Source organism: Harpia harpyja, chromosome 11 (assembly GCF_026419915.1).
Source record: "Harpia harpyja isolate bHarHar1 chromosome 11, bHarHar1 primary haplotype, whole genome shotgun sequence".
Lineage (NCBI taxonomy): Eukaryota > Metazoa > Chordata > Aves > Accipitriformes > Accipitridae > Harpia > Harpia harpyja.
In genome coordinates, this window is record NC_068950.1 from 40,080,016 (window position 1) to 40,098,412 (window position 18,397).

The 18,397-nt window shown below is 57.9% G+C and overlaps 1 protein-coding gene across 3 annotated transcripts; it reads right to left on the reverse strand.

The window, feature by feature from the left end:
* Positions 1 to 7,414: 7,414 nt before the first annotated feature.
* CDCP2 (CUB domain containing protein 2) lies at positions 7,415 to 18,321 on the reverse strand. 3 transcript variants are annotated; one of them, XM_052800915.1, is made up of 7 exons: positions 16,901 to 18,321; positions 16,111 to 16,244; positions 13,949 to 14,296; positions 13,515 to 13,859; positions 12,665 to 13,018; positions 9,752 to 9,930; positions 7,415 to 9,548 (listed from the first exon to the last, which is right to left on the reverse strand). In XM_052800915.1, exons 2-7 carry the CDS (start codon positions 16,184 to 16,186, stop codon positions 9,234 to 9,236), a joined length of 1,617 nt encoding a protein of 538 aa, XP_052656875.1. In that variant the 5' UTR covers positions 16,187 to 16,244; positions 16,901 to 18,321; the 3' UTR covers positions 7,415 to 9,233. The 3 variants fall into 3 exon arrangements, with proteins under 3 accessions (XP_052656875.1, XP_052656876.1, XP_052656873.1); XM_052800916.1 differs by lacking the exon at positions 16,901 to 18,321 and adding an exon at positions 16,592 to 16,890; XM_052800913.1 differs by lacking the exon at positions 16,901 to 18,321 and adding an exon at positions 14,478 to 14,611 and having other exon boundaries at positions 16,111 to 16,195.
* Positions 18,322 to 18,397: the final 76 nt, after the last annotated feature.

Here is an 18,397-nt window from a genome sequence, read left to right on the forward strand (position 1 = left end):
CTACTGCCTCCTCATCTGTGCTGCCACGGCTGGGGTCTCCAGCGGGTACCCGGATCCCCAAGGTAGAGATGTCCCCGCGGCAGGCTGGCATTGCCCATCCGAAGAGGCAGGGTTAGCCGCTTCCCTGCGGAGCGGGGCTTTGGTTTGCCGGGGAGGGGGTCTTTGCTTGCGGCTGAGGCCAAAGGGGTTGGAGGGTCCTGTTTCCCTTATCGCTGATCTGCATCACGGGACTTCAGTCCATGCAGGGATCCTGTAGGAGACTGGGTGGTCAAAGGCTGAGTGTGAGTCACTGATGGGGAAGGAAAGAATCCCAGGAGCAAGGTCTGAAAGCCACATGGCTTAAGAAAATAACTTCAGGGCTTTCCACTGCTGCCCTGTCCCAGCTCTCCAAAGCTACTTTGCCATTTTACATACTCGGATGCAAGCAAAAGCGACCTGCCCAAACCGTGGGCTCAGCCAGAGCAGAAAAGTACTTGGAATCCTACTTGTGCTTTGGCTTTTATATGCTCCGGTGTAGGAACACATTGATGCTTCCTCCAGACCTAGAAACAAATAAGCCCCTTTCAGGAGCCAAAACAAGTCCCAGTTCTGCAGCCCAGAGGCTTTTGCACTCCCCGGCAGGTTTCACTGAGACAGCCGACGCGGTTTCTGTCCCAATCTGCCCCTTTTGCAGATGTTATGGTCCTCATCACAGGGACAGGGGAAAGAGGGAGACCATTTCCCAGGCTGCTGGTGGCCAACCCTGCTGCTCACACCAATATGCCAACCAGCTCCAAACCAGTTATGCCTGCCTTCTCCCAGTGGGTGCAGAGGATGGCCAGGTAGCCTGGGCAACTGGGACCAATAAGCACCTTGCTGCATCCCAGTCTGCGGGGGCTCCTTGCCCTGACCGGCGCAGGACGCTGAGAGACGTGGGGAGACGAGGGAACGTGCTCCATCCCAGACCCATCTCCATTTAGGCAGACACCCGCCTTGTCTCCAGGGTGCAGGACTGGGACCCGGCAAGGGCTGTCACCCACCCCGCGCTCAGGCACCATAACGCGGCGCTATGGAGGGGGCTGATGGTTCCCCCTTCTCTGTCCCCGCAGGGGTGCCCGGCCACCCGGGTGTGAGCTGCATCCTGCTCTACCCCAAGCATATGTGGTGCCGCTGGCCCCTGCGGGACGGACCCCCGGCCAACACCTCCCTCCGCCTCTGGTACAGGATGAGGTAAGTCCTGGAAGGCCTGGAAACCTTATCCTGACTGTGAAACACCAGCCGCTGTGAGTGGGAGCAGCCGAGGGGAGGGATGGCGTGGCTCAACCCATGGTGTGCGGGGTGTTTTCCCTTCTCACCCGTGCATCAGGGGGTACCGAAATGCCATGGCTCACCCCGTCCCTGTAACGGGGCTCGGAGAGGCATTTGCCAAGTTGTTTTTTCCACCTACAAATAGAAGGAGAGGCTGCGGGGGTGGCTTCGTGCTGGGGAGCAGAGCAGCACCACCTCCATGGGGCCGCTCGCCTTGTACCCGCTGTGGTTTTGGGAGGTTGGGGGCACCAACTGGCCCCAGGGCATGCTGAGGGAGGGGGCTGCCGGCATCCTCACCACCTCCTTGGGGTGCAGGGGAGCCCCAGAAGTGGAAGAGTGCAAAGACTACGTCACCGCCGGCCCCAACTCCTGCTACTTCAGCCGGGAAAACTTCTGCCTCTACCTGACGTATGAGATCTGGGTGGAGGCAGAGGGCTGGGTGTCCGAGAGGCTGGTGGTGAACACGGGGGACATCGGTGAGTCCATCACTGTGCTGGGAGGGAAGAGGGGGAGCAGGCGTGTGAAGCCGGTGGCACCTAACGGCGTGGGCTGGGTGGGGGGTCTCCCTCCCCGACACAAACCCCTGTCCTCCATCCATCACCGGCAGCTTGGGCGAAGCTGCCGAGGAGCCCCTTGCTGCCCACACCTGATGCCGACCCTGTGGTTTTGTTCTCCCAAACGGAGCAGCCAAGACGGACCCCCCCCGGGGCGTGACGGCCAGCGGTGGGGGCACCTACCTGTCGGTGGACTGGCAGTACCCGCCGGGCATCGCGCCCTCCTACTTCCCACTGCTGTTCCAGCTGCGGTACCGGGAGGTGGGCAGCAGCGTGTGGGTGGTGAGTCCTCTGTCCTTCCCTGCGCGTACCCCCTCTCGGTGCAACAACCACCGACCAGTCCATGCCAAGGTCCTGAGGAGCTGCGACCGGCTCAGTGGCAAAAGTGGCTGGTGGTCTTCCAGCCTTAAACATCAAACCCCTGAGAAAACTACTCTGAGGAGCAGCAAAGCTGCGCCTGGTGCAAGCCCACAAACTGCCCTTGCATCACTCCGGGGCCAGTCGGTATTAAATTAACCATAAAGGCCCATTTGAGGAGAGGATACAGGTTTGAGCCAGGAGAATGGATTAGGGGAACCCAGCCGGCCTCATCCCTGGCATTCCTGGGGAAAGGGAAAAATAAGGCAAAGAGCCAAAGCAGGATGGGAGCGGGACTTCCCAGCTAGGTGGTCCCCAGCCATGCTCCGGCATGGGACTCGGGCTGGCTGGGAAACACTGCCGAGGGGCACGCTCACGCCAGGGCTGCCGGTGGTACTAACCTCGGTGTCCGGAGCCACGTCACACGTGTCCTGCATGGGGAGCAAGGAACTTGCAAGTAGTTCTCCGCTGGCAGGTACCACGATCAGCCGCTTCCCAGGTCTTCACACCACTGCTTTTGGAGCTGGGGGATTTCAGGGAGGATGGAGGACACAGGGCATGCTCCCAGCCATGGGGTACGCGTAGGAAGAAGGAAAAGACCCCCAAACTATTCACCGAAGCAGCAGGTTTTGTGCCCATGGAGGGGGTGCAATGCTGCACACCACCAGCGCTGCTCAGAGACATGGGGTTCAGCTCCAGCACTGGCTCCCTGGGCGTCACAAGCATGCCAGTTCTCTGCACCCTGGTCCCAGACTGTGGGACTCGAGTATAAAAGCTGAAAATACACAAATAACCCTCTGAGCAGAGGAATAGGGGGAGAGGGAAGAAACCACCAGAGGAGAGCTGTGAGAGTTGTTGAAATACATTTCCCCTCCTCTTTCTCAGCACGAGCCTGACGTGGGGGAGCAGACCAGCTACCACATCTATGACGTGAGGCCGGACACTACCTACGTCCTGATGGTTCGTTGCAAGAGCGCAGAGGGGAACGGCTTCTGGAGCGAGTGGAGTGCCCCAGCCAGCGTGAGCTTGGGGACCGCCAGCACCCACAGCGAGAGCACGCACCCCACGGCAGCGGGGCCGACCCCGGTCCCAGCTCCCCTTCCCACCCCGGGCACCACTAGTGTCACCGCAGAAAGCTTTACTGAGTATTACATAGAATAAACCACCAAAGGGTAGTTGCCTGGTACAGGGTGAGCACCCAGCTGGTGCTCAGGAAGCTTTTCTCTTTCTTTCTGCAGCCACCAAAGTAACACGCTAGCTGTTTTATTTTCATTTTCAGAGAAATACATGAGTCAGCAGAACCTCACCGCACCCCTTGGGCCACATAAACCTCAAGCGAGCAGAGCATGCGATGCTTCTGCTTAAGAAAGCATCGGGACATCTTTTGTTTTTTCCAAGCATGGAAACCTGGGGTTTTTAAAGCATTCCTGGAAGGAGAGGGACCCAAGCTACCTGTCACAGCCAAAGCGTTGCTTTGGAAAGGAGAAGCCCCTCAAACAGCCAGCTCCCGCACGGTGACCCCCAGGGCTGGGTTTGCAGCCCCTGACCGGTGGCAGCCATCTGCCTGCAGGAGCAGGGCCAGACCTGGTGTGCTGAGCTCGTGTGACAAGTCAAGCACCCGCTTCTTAATTACAGCACCGCAGCCAGAGGGGTCCTGTCCCTCTCCCCACACCAGCAGCCCGACAGTGTGTGCAGCCAGGCAGCCGTGCACGAGCAACCGGAGAGCCCCCGAGCTCTACCCTGCGCTGGAGGGACAGACCAGTGTCCCTGGAGGGCTCCAGCACGGCCACCGAAGGGTCACCCAGCACGGCCACCGAAGGGTCACCCAGCCCCGAGCGATCCCCGGAGCTCACCCAGCTGCGATGCTGCTTGACCTCTTGCCTCCCTCGCACCAGATAGCTCCAGAAAACTGGACACCAGCGATGCCAGTACAGGCAAACTGGCACCCTGCCTGCACCACACTCCTTCCCAGCCCCACGGTGCCCTACCTGCCTGCCCATGGCTTTGGGGGCATCAGAGAGATTTTGAGCAAGGCTGGGTTCAGCTGTGTTGAGTTTCCATCCTCAGCAGAGCCCTCCCACCCTCAGGCTCCTTGGGGCTGCTCACGGCATGACCAGCTGCACCTGAATGGGGTTGCCTCGGGTGCAATGGGATTTTCCGAGGCTACCAGACCCTCGTGTTGTGGATCATGACACCATGTGCCTGCTGGAAGCATCAGTGGGATGCCCAGTCCTGCCCAGCACCCCAGGGCTGGCCCTGTGCCTCTGGGCAGGGGGAGCAGGGTCCCGTGCCAGCAGCAGTGCCCATTTTGGGGCACTTCCACCATCGTTGCACTTGTCCAATGCAGCAGCACAAAAGCACAGCGCCCATCAGCGCATCCCCCATCAGCACATCCCACCAGTGTGACACGTTAGGAAAACCTTCCCGGTAAATAGAGAAAACACAGAGAGCATGGCTGGGATTTTTAGGATATTTTAGCCCAGCTTGTCTCTGGTCGGAGTAATTCCCCAAGGGAGGGACATGAATAAGCCAACCGATCTCCTGGGGGCTCTTCCTATCCTGTTTTCTATGATCTACGATTTTCACCAACCAGATTCGCATGCAGAGGTTCTGCAGAGAGATAACAGAGGCTCTCCCTCCCGCACAGCAACAAAGCCTTTGTCTGCTCCAGAGAGACGCCACTCCACGTCCATAAGCAAAGCCAGGAAATAGGGTGGCTGCATTCAGCCCGGCGCAATCAAATCATCAGGCTCTAAATAAATAATCAGATGAGTAACAGGAGCGCTGCCTACGTCCACCGCTCTCCCCGCCTGCTCGGGAAGCACCGGGAAAATGCTAAGGAGGGAAACTGAGGCCCAATGCGTGAGGACTATAGGCATGGTGGAGGGAAGGAGCGCTGGTGATGGATTCCTGTCATCTGTTTGCAACGCATCTGAGCGGCTTTTACATGAGAAAAAGGGTTTATTTCACAAAATGACCCAGGCAGTCCCTCTCTCCAGGCTGTGGGCTTGCACCGTCCCCCTCCCCTGCTGGGCTCCATCCCCAGGCAGGGCAGTGCCCAGCCAGGGGACTTTGCACCCGCTCACCGGGATCTTCTCCCCTCCCAGCTGTCCCCATGCAACCTCCCGTGCTGCTGGGGTCTTAACCCGCAGGGATGAGGACGGACGTGCTTGCTGAAGGAGAACTGCTGTGGGTGCCACTCTGGTCCATGCCACGGCCACGCTTAGCAGCAGCATGAGTGATGGCAGGGAAGCCCTCTGGGCCACAGAGATGTCCCTTGATCCATTCCTGGGGAGCTTTGGTTGCATGGTGGAGAAGATCAGATGAACACAGATTTCTTATTAGAATTAATTTGCAAGGCCAGAATAGCCCCAGCCCCTGGTTACACCTCTCCTTTCTCCTCCTGGCCCCTTTCCATTAGCTCTCTCTGCAGCTCCCACACATTTTACATCACCTTGCTTATCCTGGCGACAAATGAGCCAGTGCCTCCCCGAGCTCCGCTCCATGCGGGGTGTCCCTGTCACACCCGGCTGCGGACAGGGGCCGGCCGTGCCATGGGAAAGGGCCGGTGAGCCCCAGCCCTGGAGGGGAGAGTACAACCTCTCCCCATCAAGCTCGGGAGCTGGGCGAGCACGAAGCACCCTGTGCACAGAGCCCCGCTGATGGCGGAAAGGTCGCCCAAGGCTGGGAGGGTGACGGCTACAAGGAGCTTTTGTCCCCGGGTGTGAGGGGGACGGGGATGGAGATGTGCCATCGGTGCTGCCAGGTCTTTCTGTGCACCGGTGTGGGATGCTGGGGCTGTTGCGCTTTGCGAGCACGTCTCAGCCAGCAGCATCTCGCTCCCGGGCTGCCTGCGGTCCCTGGGAAAGGGGTGCTGGGGAGGGGGACACCCCCATATGGTGGGGGGGAAGGAGCTGAGGAAGCTACCGGGTGATTTGGGGAGCTGGGGGTGCAGAGGGAAGCAGGATAAACCAGCTGGGAGCACGTTTGGGCTGGAAATCCGGAGGGGGTTATCATCGGCAGCGCAGGGGTGTGTCATGAGCCTTTTGGCTATTGCTATTTTGGCTGGAAACCAATCCTGCTGGGGATTAACTGGGGAGAGGTGGTGCTCCCACATCCTGGCCACCAAGCTGGGAGCACAGTGGGGGCCTCAAGCATTATCTCTGTCCCCATGATGCTCCCTTTGTCCCACGCTGCCGGCATGGCACTCATTGGGTCCTTAAGCTCAGTGGTATCGAGTATCTGAAAGCACAGAGGACTCCCAGCCAGCGCTGGTGGTGACACCCCCCATTTTTTTGCAGAAGCATCTTCCCAGGGTGTCAAATTTGGAATAGGAAGGGAGAGCCCTGTATATCAGGGAAGAGGTGGGTTAACAGGGGATGTCAGTGAGCAGAATCCTGTGGGGCAGGGAGAGGCTGGTTGCCAAAACCTAAAGGAGAAAACAAGAGGCTGAGCCATGCCGGACTGTGATTAGAGGCCAAGGAGGACCAGTGCTCGGCGAGCACTGGAGGCTTTCCTTGCTCTGAGGGGGATGACCAGCTGGAGTGGCTCACTGCTGGCAGCAGCCACAGATGCAGCTGTGAACACGTCCAGGAACAAGCCGGCAAAGGGCTTTTGTAAGCCTTCAAGTCACATTAATCCTGGCTGTGAGCCCCTGGAAAACGCCCTGGGGAGGCTGGGGGTGCTGGGGACCCCCTTGGCTCGGGGGAGCGGAGCTGCTCCCACGGTGCCAGCCCTGCATCCGCAGGGATGCACGCAGGCGAGCGCTGCACCCAGGGATGCTCGGGCAGCTTCGAACCGAAGCCGGAGCTGGAAACCCTCCCTGGGGCGAGTGCAACAGCGGTCCATTTTGCTGTTGGACTCTGCGACCAGGTCCAACTCCTTATTTGAGCGCAACACCAACAGCTACCCAGAAAAGCCTTTTTCCCTGCAAATCGCAGGGTGCCGGAGGCTCTGGCGGGGGGAGGAGGGGCCCGTCCTGCGGGCGAGGGGCTGGATGCTGCTGGGTGCTGCAGGCTCCCTGCCAGGCACGAGCGGCTGCAGCGTTCACCTGTTTCAGCAAAATCTGGGCTGCCAGGAAGGTTAATTATATCTTTAAGTTTCTTCAGTTGTCAAATCTTGTAGCTATCGTCTCAAGCTGACAGTTATATACCCAGCAATTAACTGGCAGCAAGGTTTTGCAGGCAGCAGGGGGGGTCTGGCCTTGTTTCCCGTCTATGTACACAACACACTCTCAAAACGTTGCCTTAATGGAGCTTAACAGTGCTGGCAAATATTTCACTCAGAAATCTCGCATTTGCCAACGTGTTGCACCAACAAACACCGAATCAATCCAGGCTCCGATAACGAAGGCTCCTCGTTAGGAGGCATGTGCAGATTTGTGCCTTCTTCCCTCCCCTGACACCCTCTTGGGCATCCACGGGCTGGTGCAAACCAGGAGGAAAAGCCGCTTGATCATCATCCTTTTCCTTTACTGCTGCTTCCTCTGATGCTCAGCAGCAGGTACAGACCTGTCCCAGCGGGCATGGGAAGCAGGACGTCAGTCAGGAAAACCTTTCACCTACGGGACTGTCCTGTCGGCCCCTGCCAAAAATCCCGCCGGTGGATTCAGCAGCAAGAGGAGTTTGCTGTGCGGTGCGATGCTGTCACGGGAATAGCCGGTGCCCTCCTTAGGATGGATTCCCCTTGGGAGGTAGCGCTACCAAAAAAAGGGCTCCTGGATTAACCACTGCCCTCAGCTTCAATTTTTTGCCCTTGAATGATCACGTTTGGACATTTTAAGATCTCTCCCTGCACCACAGTGTGTTTTACACAGGCTGGGGTGGGTGGCCCCTACGCCAGGCTCCCAGGGCTGCATTCACCCTGCTTCTGCAGCGAGATTTCATATTGGCTTCACCATACGCTGGATCCGACTCATGCCAGGACAAACACGGGCCGCTATGCGATAGCCACCCCCTGTGTGATGTTGGAAGGGAATTTCCTTTGCGTTGGTATGGCACAAGAGGCAGGCGGGGGTTATCTGGCCATCCAGCAGTCAGTAGCATTGGGGCTCTTGGGGAGGAACCCAAGTTTTCTGGAAATGCAGGTGACCACAGGACTCCTATTTTCATGCTCTTGGCTGCTGAGCTCACCTTCTGCAAGGACCAAGGGTGGATGTCTGGTGTCACTGAGGGAAGCAACAAAAAAGATGTCAGGCCCTGGGGAGCCAGCCCCTCCTGCTGAGGCCATCTTTAAAAGGCTACCGAAACCTCCGTGCCCACGGTTTCAGACTCTGGGAGCAATGCCGGTAGGGAGCTCACAGTGGTGAACACCTAGGCATGCTGGAAAGGAGGAAAACACAGAGGAGAGAGATCTTTCTCTTTCCCTCCAGCTGCTGGTGGCTGAAGCACTCAGGTGAGTCCTGCGAGCAACGGGTGGGTTAGATGACATGTGAAGATCAAACGAGGAGCTCCAGGGCACCCGGCAAATGTGTCTCATCACATCACCTGCGGACATCCAGAAACACCTCCTAGAAGCATCTGCATGTGCTACATTTATACTTGCTAAGTGGTGATACCTATAACAGCTCTACAGTACCCCCCCCAAGCACGGGCGGGAGCGTGGAAAATATTTGTTTGGTATATCACTCTATTTGGGGATGGTTTGTACCTTCAAGAATTCAGCTAGAAAGAATTGACAGGATGATTTGCAGCCATCAGCAAACAACGTTACTTTCCCGAAAGCAGCACCACCAGAGGGAAAACAAATTGAAGCAGGTGCGGGAAGAGTTAGGAAGCGCAAGAACTCCATTCCCGAGCCAAATGGACAGATTGAGACAGAGGAAAACAAATTGGGAAGTTGAAACGGCTGCCTATTGCCCAGATTTTTCAGGCGCTGGGAGGAGGTGGAGGTTGTGTTCAGGCTCTGTTTCGGGGCCTGGGAGCTGTGTCTCCATTTGAGCAGCTATGTTAGTGCTCAACCTGGGGTGAGGGTGGGTTTTGGGGGGGTGTTTGCACCCCGAGCAGGGCTGGCATCGCAGATTCAGGGAGCAGCATCCTACAGAAGCACGAGCCCCACCACTGCGATGACCATGAGGAGCCCAGCCAGGATGCAGATGCTGATGAAGACGATGTCGCTGGTGTCCTGGCTCTTGATTTCGCGGGCGTCCGTCGCTCCCCCCTCCTGCTGCTGGGCATCCACCAGGTTTTCTGCCTGGCTGAGCCTGGAGGGGTGAGGGCCGGCGATGAGGGTCACCGAGGCTTCCTTCCTCTTCGGCTCACACTGCACCTCGTACTGGTGGATGTCCTCCTGGTCGCCCGCTGAAAAATCGATGTAGAGGGTGCTGATGATGACGGATGTGTTGTTGCGTTTCTGCAAGACAAGGGTTGTGGCTCATCGGGGTTTTGTGCAACCCGTTTTCACAGGGGTTTGGAGGGCAGTTGGCCACGAATCAGACCAGCATCTACTGGGAAGATGGGAGAGGGACTGGGAATTCTTCTCTGCAACCAGTACAACTGGCACGGGGCTAGCCATCTACTCAGCTTGCTTTAAAGGAAGGTTTGCTGACTGCTTACCTGGGATTCGGTGCCGCAGGTGTCGAACCTGGTGTGTATTCTGAAGTTCCTGCCAACCACCTGGGCTGCGCAGGAGGGGGTCCCCAGATAAATCCTATTCCTCTCCAGCTGGGCCAGGGACTGCACAGGGATCTGGATGTGGAAGTCCGTCCGGGTGCAGCTGACGTTCATGGGCACAACTGTCGGGACAGAAAACGACGTACACGTAAAGATCCATCGGGAAGGGATTTCCCCAGGCTGCAGTGGCTGCAGGAGCTCTAGTGCAGAGCCACAGCCATTTTCAAAGCTCGCTGTCCCCATCACACACGAAGCAGGCGACTGATAACGCCAGGAGTAGCAGGGACATCAGCCTCATGAGTTCGCCACGCATCTCACAGTAGCTGGCTTTGCTGCTGTAGGACTCACGTGATGAGTTCTCAGGAAAAAAAGGAGCTACATGCGAAATGCGGAAAGCAATATCAGTATTTTAGCCCTGTCCCGTGCCCAGGTCAGGCATGGATGGCTCCCAGGCACTGCCCTGCTTTCTGCCCCAGGGAGAGACCCTACCACCAACCCTCTTGAGCCTCATCCTCCTTCCCAGCTCTCCGAGTGACACCCGAGTGCCATTACAGCCAACACCATCACGCTGTCACTGCTGTAAGCAAGGAACGATTTACCCTGTGAGAGCAGCCGCTCTCCATCACTGCAAAGCCAGCGAAACATTTGAGTTGCTGCCCAGGATTAGACCACGAGAGCTTTGCTGATGGCTTGCCGTGGGCACAGAGCTCCCCCGCACGCTACGACACCCCTGCAAGAGACACTCTTACAGCGACGAAATGGAGAAGACGCATCTCGGGGGGACCCCACGTCTGCCCGCCCTGGAGCAATGCAGCTGCGTGGCTGCCACGTGGCCCCTGGGGAAGGGTGAGCTGGGTCCCCAGCCCCAGGGCGGACTCCTGGGGATGGATGGCCCAGCCCAGGTCCTGTCCCAAGCATCATCAGCCCTCCACTGCCCCCAGAACATTATTTTTGATGGGGAGCTGGTGAACAGTGCATGGAGGGAGCTGCTGTTGAGCTGCCCATGATGGTGAGATGAAGGCCCCCCTTCTTGAAGTTAATTCTTGCTCAGCTTGAACCAACCACTTGGGCAGTATGAATTATTGAATTATTCTAGCTCCCTCTGAAAGTTGGCCTTATGAAACCGGTAAGACGCAATACAATCAGTATGAAAAAATAGTGTCACTTTGCTTCACTTAGTGCATTATAAAACCATTAGAAGATTTACCAAATAACTAAAGTGCATTAGATCAAGAGGAGGAGAAAATGGATCCTCTCTCCTGGCGTGAAGGCTTTCATTCAAATGGCCATAAATCATATGTGCCCAGCCCAAGCCATGCCCTTTCGTGGTCCCGTAAGGAAAATATCTGCATGACTGAAGAGCTGTGGATGTGGAGGTCGAAAGGGAAGTATTTGCATGGCTGAAGAAGTGTGGATGTGGACGTGGAGGCTGAGGTGCCCCTTTGCCACCGAGGGCTCCCGAGGAAGCCGGTGGCGGGGAGAGGCCGGTGCCTCCCGACGAGAGCAGCCGCTCTCCTGGCAGGGTTCTGGTGGTTGGATGTGCCACGCAGGCTGCTAATTGCAAGCAGATGCCCGAATCGCTGGGCAAACATAGCAGGCAGCCTTGGCTTTATGGAGGGAGGCTCGGTTTCATGTCCAAGCTTTTGTCCTCCCCCAACACGCATCCGGCAGCGTGTACCGGGGGATGCAGGAGCCTCAGGCAGCTGGGAGAAGTCACGTCCCTCTCCATGATGGGGCTTCCCCCTGCTCTTCAGCTAGCATCCCATCTATCTGTCTGCAAGCTCCTCCGTCGGGAATGGGGTTTCTCCATGACCAGACACAGTGAGGCCAAGATTTCTCTCCCTGCACACTGCTGTAAAACAGTAAGAAATAAGCAGGACAAGGACAGGGACAGACCTGCTATACACACTAAAGCCCTACTAGATGGCCGGTACAACCTTTCTCCCTCCAGAGGCTGCAGAGGCTCAGGACAAAACTCCATCCTATCTCTTACTCCTAGAGCCACATACTCCCAAATCCCTTCTGCTACACTGGAAATGAAGAACGATTTTGCTGCTGAGGGATAAAATCTCGTAAACCTAGGGCCAGCCACCCCCAGCTCCTGTGCCGCCAGTCCAGCAGACCCGCTCCAGCTCCAGCCCGCCGGTGAGGCTGCCCCTGTCTGAATCATCCCTGACACACAGGTCAGCTCAGATGTAATTATCTTGAAATACAACGAACGCCATAAATTTGCTGGCTTTTGAGGTGCAAAGGCTGGCAAATACAGGAGGAAGGTTGCACACCACTCCTCCCACCAGCTGCGGATGCACTGGCTGGGACACGGGGCACGCCGGCGGCAGGGACGTGCCGGGCAGGGTTGGCCAGGTGGATTTGGGAGCACTGTGCCCCGGGGGTCCCGTCCCTCCGGTGCTGCTGCCGGTGGAGGAGAGGATGCGGTTCATGTTTGCTGGCTCAGCTGTGTGCTGGGGGGTCCGGAGCATCCCGGGGAGCAGGGAATAGGGTTGTGATGTTTGAGCTGGTCACCTCCCCTGGGGCTTTGGTCCCCTAAAACCCCCCCTGGGTTTTCTCTGCTTCATGCCCTGAGGGAGAAGCAGGAGCATGGCAGTGGCAGAGATGCGGGGAGGAGAAGCTGGAAAGCATCTCCTGAATACTAAACATGACGTGGAGCATGTGCGTCTCACACTCTGCGAGAGCTGGAGCTCACCCGCCGTGTCTTCTCCACCCCATCCCTAAAGAGCCACGTGCTCTGCTCCTGCAGACAGGTATCTTCACCGCACGGTCCTTCCAGAAATCACATGGTCTCGGGCATGTCCCGATGGAAGTAAAGCATTGCGGAACACCCAAGCGAGACCTTACCTCCCACGTAGGCGATGGAGAAGCCCCTCTTGGCCGTGTTGCGGTCGGTGTGGAGGACCAGCAGCAACTGGTTGCTGCGGGAGGTGACGGGCGCCAGGCTCTCCCGTCCGCACCACCGCCCCAGCAGGGACCCGTTCTCGGTGCCGCCGTCGAAGGCGGCCAAGTGGTCGTAGTCACAGCCGCCCGTAAGGCTGCTCCGGCCCTCCAGCTCCATGTCCAAAAAAAAGACCTTGATCCGGTAGCCCGGGGGCAGCTGGATGCTCCACTGGCACTTGAGGTTGTTTGGGTAGAAGTTGGGGTACCGAGGGCTGGAGAGATTCCCTTTGACGGTGGTGAAGACCTCCTGGCACTCGCCTGCTCAGGGAGAAAGGGGAAAGGAAAAAATGAAAGCAAACATGAAGCCCCCGGGTGCCGATGAGCTGGCGGATGAGTGATCGCTTGTTTTATTGCTAAAGCACACTCTGGCTTCCACCACACTGCTCCCCAGCCTTGTGTTTGGCCGATGGACACCTATCAGTTTGGGGAGATGGCAACACCCAAGGTGGCCAAAAAGTCCTACAAGGGCAGATGGGGAAATCCCATATCGCCAGGGAATGACATGAGCAAGGGAGAAGGGTGGCTCTTGCTCAAGAGAAAGACAACCCGGGGCCTGGGAGAGCCACAAGGATGCCGTTTGCATTGCGTGGGAGTTTACACTTCAAACCATCATCTCAGGAGCTCTCCCCAAAGGGCTCCCCTCCCCTATCATCTCCTCTTGCTGCTGCGGGAGGGAGAGCATCACCACCACCACCACCTTGGGGACCCGTCCCCACGTCCTTCCCACCGCCCCACCACCCCGACTCCCCCGCACCCGAGTAGAAATGGGCCTTGAAGCCCCTGCCGCCGATGTTGAAGTCGGACTTGAAGAGGATGAGGAGGTGCGGGGCAGAGGAGACGATGCGGGGCGGGCGGGTGCTGCCGCAGTAACGTCCCAGGCGGGGGGCGGCGGTGGTGGGGCCATCGAAAAGGGCCACGTAGTCGAAGCCACAGCCCTGGCCCCCTTCCACCTGGAAGTCGGTGAACACCAGGGTGAGGGGGCCGCCACCGCTGCCCCCCCCGATGCTCCAGCGGCACTCGGCGTTGTTGGGGTAGCTCTCGGGGTAGCGCGGGCTGGTGATCTCCCCCGACAGCCCCGTCAGCTGCCCGCCGCAGGCATCTGTGAGGAAGCATGGATGATGAGGATGGTGGGGGAGGATGGATGGATGGATGGATGGATGCTCTGCCACCGCCATCCCTCCCCGCTACCTTTCCGGTAGGCGGCGGCGAAGCCGCGCTTGGCCACGTGGCGGTCGGAGCGGAAGACGATGGCCATGACGTGCCAGGCGGAGGAGAAGGGTGGCGGGGGGCTGCGGCCGCAGAAGGTGCCCAGGAGGTTGCCCTGGTCCCGGGCAGCCCCGTTGTAGACCTGGAGGTAGTCATAGGCGCAGGCGGCGTGGTACTCCAGCTCGAAGTGGCTGAAGGAGAGCAGGACGGAGGAGCCCTCGGCCACCACGATCAGCCACGTGCACTCCGTCTCGTAGGGGTACCGCCCCGGGAAGTTGGGGCTGGAGAAATTGCCATAGGGTGCTGAAAGCACCCCCCCGCATTTGATGCCTGGGGGAACACAGCGGTGGATGTGATGTCCCCTTTGCAGGGGAAGGCTAATAGGATGGAGACGGGGTGCACAGCACCGGCTCCATCCCACCACCGGCACTATCAAAACACCAGTGCCCTGCAGAGCTCCGCTGGGCTCAGCCACCCCTTCTCCCCGGAGGACACGTGTGCCCCCCATCACCTTTCATCCCTCCACGTATCCCCCTTCTCCTCCCACCGCCCCTGTGCTGCCCTGCGGCGTGGCTGCAGCAGGGCTCGTCCGCGCCCGTGAGCTTGTCTTGCCGGTGACGACACAGCATCCCCATCCGTTTCTTGCTGGGAAAAAGAAAGTAGGGAGTGAGTTTTAAAGGCTCGGTGGTTCCAGCCTTGCCGGTGCCCCGGCTGCCCAGCCCTTCAGCTTTGTGCCTCCCACTGACAATGCTCCCTCCATATAATGGCGGTATCAGTGAATTCAAGCTGGGAGAAAAAGGGGTGAAGGGCTCGATGCGCTTAACAATGAGTTATGCATGTAGGGATCGATTTTCTAATGAAATCTTTATACTGAGACACGGTTATTATAAAATAAGGGGGTGGGGTGGGGGGTGGCTGCCACCTGCCCCGGGGTCTGATTAGGATTGGGGTGAAGGGGCTGATACAGCGGGCACATACATCATGTCTGGGAGGGACGCAGACCCTGTGTAGCCTCCAGGGGACATGTGCGGGTTCCCAAGCAAGGCTGGGCGCTCGCCGCCATCAATCTGGGCCAAGTATATTGCAAATCAATAGGCAGCCAGCGCGCATTGCTTTTCATCACGCTCGTTGGTGCAGTGACCTCCCGGCGAGGCGGGGGGGGGGCTCCTGCGGATGCATGTGATGCAGCACCACAGCAAATGGGTAAGGGGAGGGGAGTGTGTGTGTGTTTTTCCACAAGCAGCAAAGCTGGCCAGATCTAAAATCGCCTTGCTAATTACCGGGGATAGGCAATAAAGTAATATGGGGCTGGTACTAAAGGAATAATATTTTTGAAATAAATATCCAAGAGGGAAGCCCACGGGAGGGGTGAGCGGCCACGGTGCAGGCAGCTCGATGGATTAAGGGCTGGGAGCCTTGGGGTGCTCCAGGAAGGGCAGGTGGGTGCAGGCAGTGGGGTGAGCAGGCAGCACCGGGCAGCGGGGGGGCCGCTTGCCCCTCAGGAGCACCCACACCGAGGCCAGGGATGGGTTTTGATTTCTGACGCAGCCCTTTTGTGAGAAAGGCCGTGCCGGTTTTGGGGAGGCGTATTGCTCGTTAGCCGGGTTACTGGGCTGACCCGGCCCACCTTGCCCCCCAGTTACTGTGTTGTCTGCCCTGCCCTGTGGTCCGGGGGTTGTTTTATCCAGGTAAGGGGAGGGGTTTATTACATGGACAGCAACATACACATACATACACACATTCACATATAAATGTATACGTGTGTGCGTGTACATACATATATTTATATAGGCATGTGCAACTCCAGAAGTTAACAAACCCTTCAGCAAAGCACCTGTACACCACAACAGGACAACCCCTACCTGCAATCTTCAGTAACATAAGTGTGAAGCAGAAAATCAAGCACAGAGCGGCGTCCCACACTTGCTGCCGCACACGGTGACTGCAGATCCCAGCTCCTTTCCCCAGGCCAAGCCGAGCGGCTCCCGGCCTGAGCGAGCTGCTCTCCTTGCATGGGCTGAGAGCTGGGACCCGCTCGCACCCCAGAGCCGCTGCAGCACTCGCGAACAGCCCTCTCCTACCTGGGGACCACGGACGCCCATCGGCCCCGGGGTCCCCACTGGGAGCTGGGACTGGGCTCTTACCTCTGCTGGGAGCATCCCCGAGAACCCTGCACAGCACGGCCAGCGCTGCCAGGCAGCCTGCCCCCGTGCACCCCATCCTCCGGCAGGCAAATCTCCCCTCACCGGCGCCCGAGCATCCTTTTGGAGCTGTCTATCTGGGAGGAAAAAAATAAATAAATAGAGAAATAAATAAAAAGCAGGAGGACTGTAGAATTAATAGCGGAATGAATAATTCATCGCTTGTTTGAATTAAGAGCGGCAAGGTAACTTGATCTATTCCTCCCTTCCTTCACTCAGTTTTAATGATCTGGATCAAATGTCCCAAGGATTTACACTATACCAGATACCTTGTCAATACACTATATTTAGAAGAGATATTAATGTTTCAGATATGGTGTATAACGGCAGTAAGTCTGGGCTGACAATATGCCCTTAAGGGGCTATGAAAATAATTTAGTTCGCCAGGCAAGCCAGTGAACCAAAATGGGAATTTCAGACTTACCGCGGAAAAGCACCTCAGGAATTAACGTGATTTATACTGCGGCACCCACTGCACAAAGCCAACCGGTGGTAAAGGCTAGAGAAACAGGGAACGGGATTTAAACACAGCCATGTCTCCACGTCGGCTGCCAGGTCAGCATCCCTGCAGCGAGTGCCCAGGCTCAGCGGGATGCTCAGCCCGGGAAAGCGGCAGTCGCGAGCACTAAAGATAGCAAATCCCACCTCCCCCGAGGAAGATTAGAGATGAATTGTGACTCACGGGCAAAATACATCGATTATTATAGAACCTGCTAAGGCCTTGGAGAATTACCATGTTCTTCCATGCCGGCTCACGCTGCTTCTTGCCCGGGCTCTTGGATGCACTTGGCTGAAGGTAATCAAGGCTTTGTGTTCCGTGGGAAAGATGTGCTCCTCGTGCTGTGCCACATTAGCTGGAGAAACCCCAAGCCCAGCAGCGGTTCAGTTCCTTCCCTCCCGCCCAGGAGAGCAAACTCTTTCCTGCTGCCATAGCCCGCACCCAGATGAATGCCAGGAAACAAAAACCCACAAGGGCCTCCTGGCATGAGGGATCTGTGCTAAAAAAGTCACCTTCAAAGCAGCGGGGAAAGCAGCAGTGAGTATCTCTAAATCTCAGGCGGGGAGGCAAGTTGCATTTATTAATTAAGCAATGAGGATCGATGCCTGAGACATTTCCTGTGGATTAACGATGGGCTGGGAGGAGCTGATGGCCCGAGGTGCAGCTAAGGACCATTAACGCCAACTGGTCATGAATCCCCAGGAAATGCTCCATGCCAAGGTCGTTAAGTGCCTGCATATAGTTATGGGTAATAATAACAATAATATTTGTACAGGCTCTCTCCCCACTGCCTGGCCTCGCTGGAGCCATGACGAGGGCTGGTGGGAGTGTTGGGGCATCCCAGCCAGGACCCCTCCGTCCTGAGCCCAGCTGAGGTGGGGGACATCAGGGTGTCTGTCCTGGGGCACTGGGCACCGTGTCACCCCACAAGCATCAGGAATAAGTGCACATTCGAACGAGGAGGTGCAAGGCAGCCCTCCCTGTCCTGGGGCACAGCACAGAGCTCCCGCGCCGGTGCAAGCTCTGGGAGATGGCTGCGATGCTGGCACATCTCCTACCGACCTCTCAGGGACACCGCAGAGCTTAATTAGCTGCTTCCCTAATGGGCTTGGGGAGGAGGTCTGTCCCTGTGCCTTGTACAACATTTGCGGGGCCAGCAACCACAGCAAAGAGGCAGGAGAGGTCTGGCACCACAGCCCGTGGTGCAGGGGCATCTCCTGGGTACTTCCATACCCATGGCCCTGGCTCAGCCCTCCCTGCCACGATCCCCCGGGCTCAGGGACAACGCGCTCCCCGGCTTCTCCATTGCTGCGCGGTGGAGCAACACGTTCATCCTTGCCGCATCCGTCTCTGGCAACACCCGCCGTCCTCCAGCCCTTCCACCGCCGGCCTCAGCGCCGAGGCACATCCCAGCACGGAGCCAGCATCTGGGACACCGGTACCTACGCGGCCGCTCTTCTCCATCCCTCCAGCTGCGCTCTGCATCAGCGATACCCCCAGGAGACGAGGGGGAGACAGGGCTGTGCAGCACGGCAGCTGTGTCCCCCTCCCAGGAGACGGCATCCATCAACCACCGGCACATTCACCCTCTCCTGACCTGGGGATGGCCATTCCCCGGCTGGGCCCGAGCCCAGGCAACGCTGCTTGTCAGCAGGCAGAGCGGAGGGAAGCAGGGAGGGATGAGATGCGGCAGGGAGCGGGCAGAGGAGACAGACAGGTCATTCCGCACGG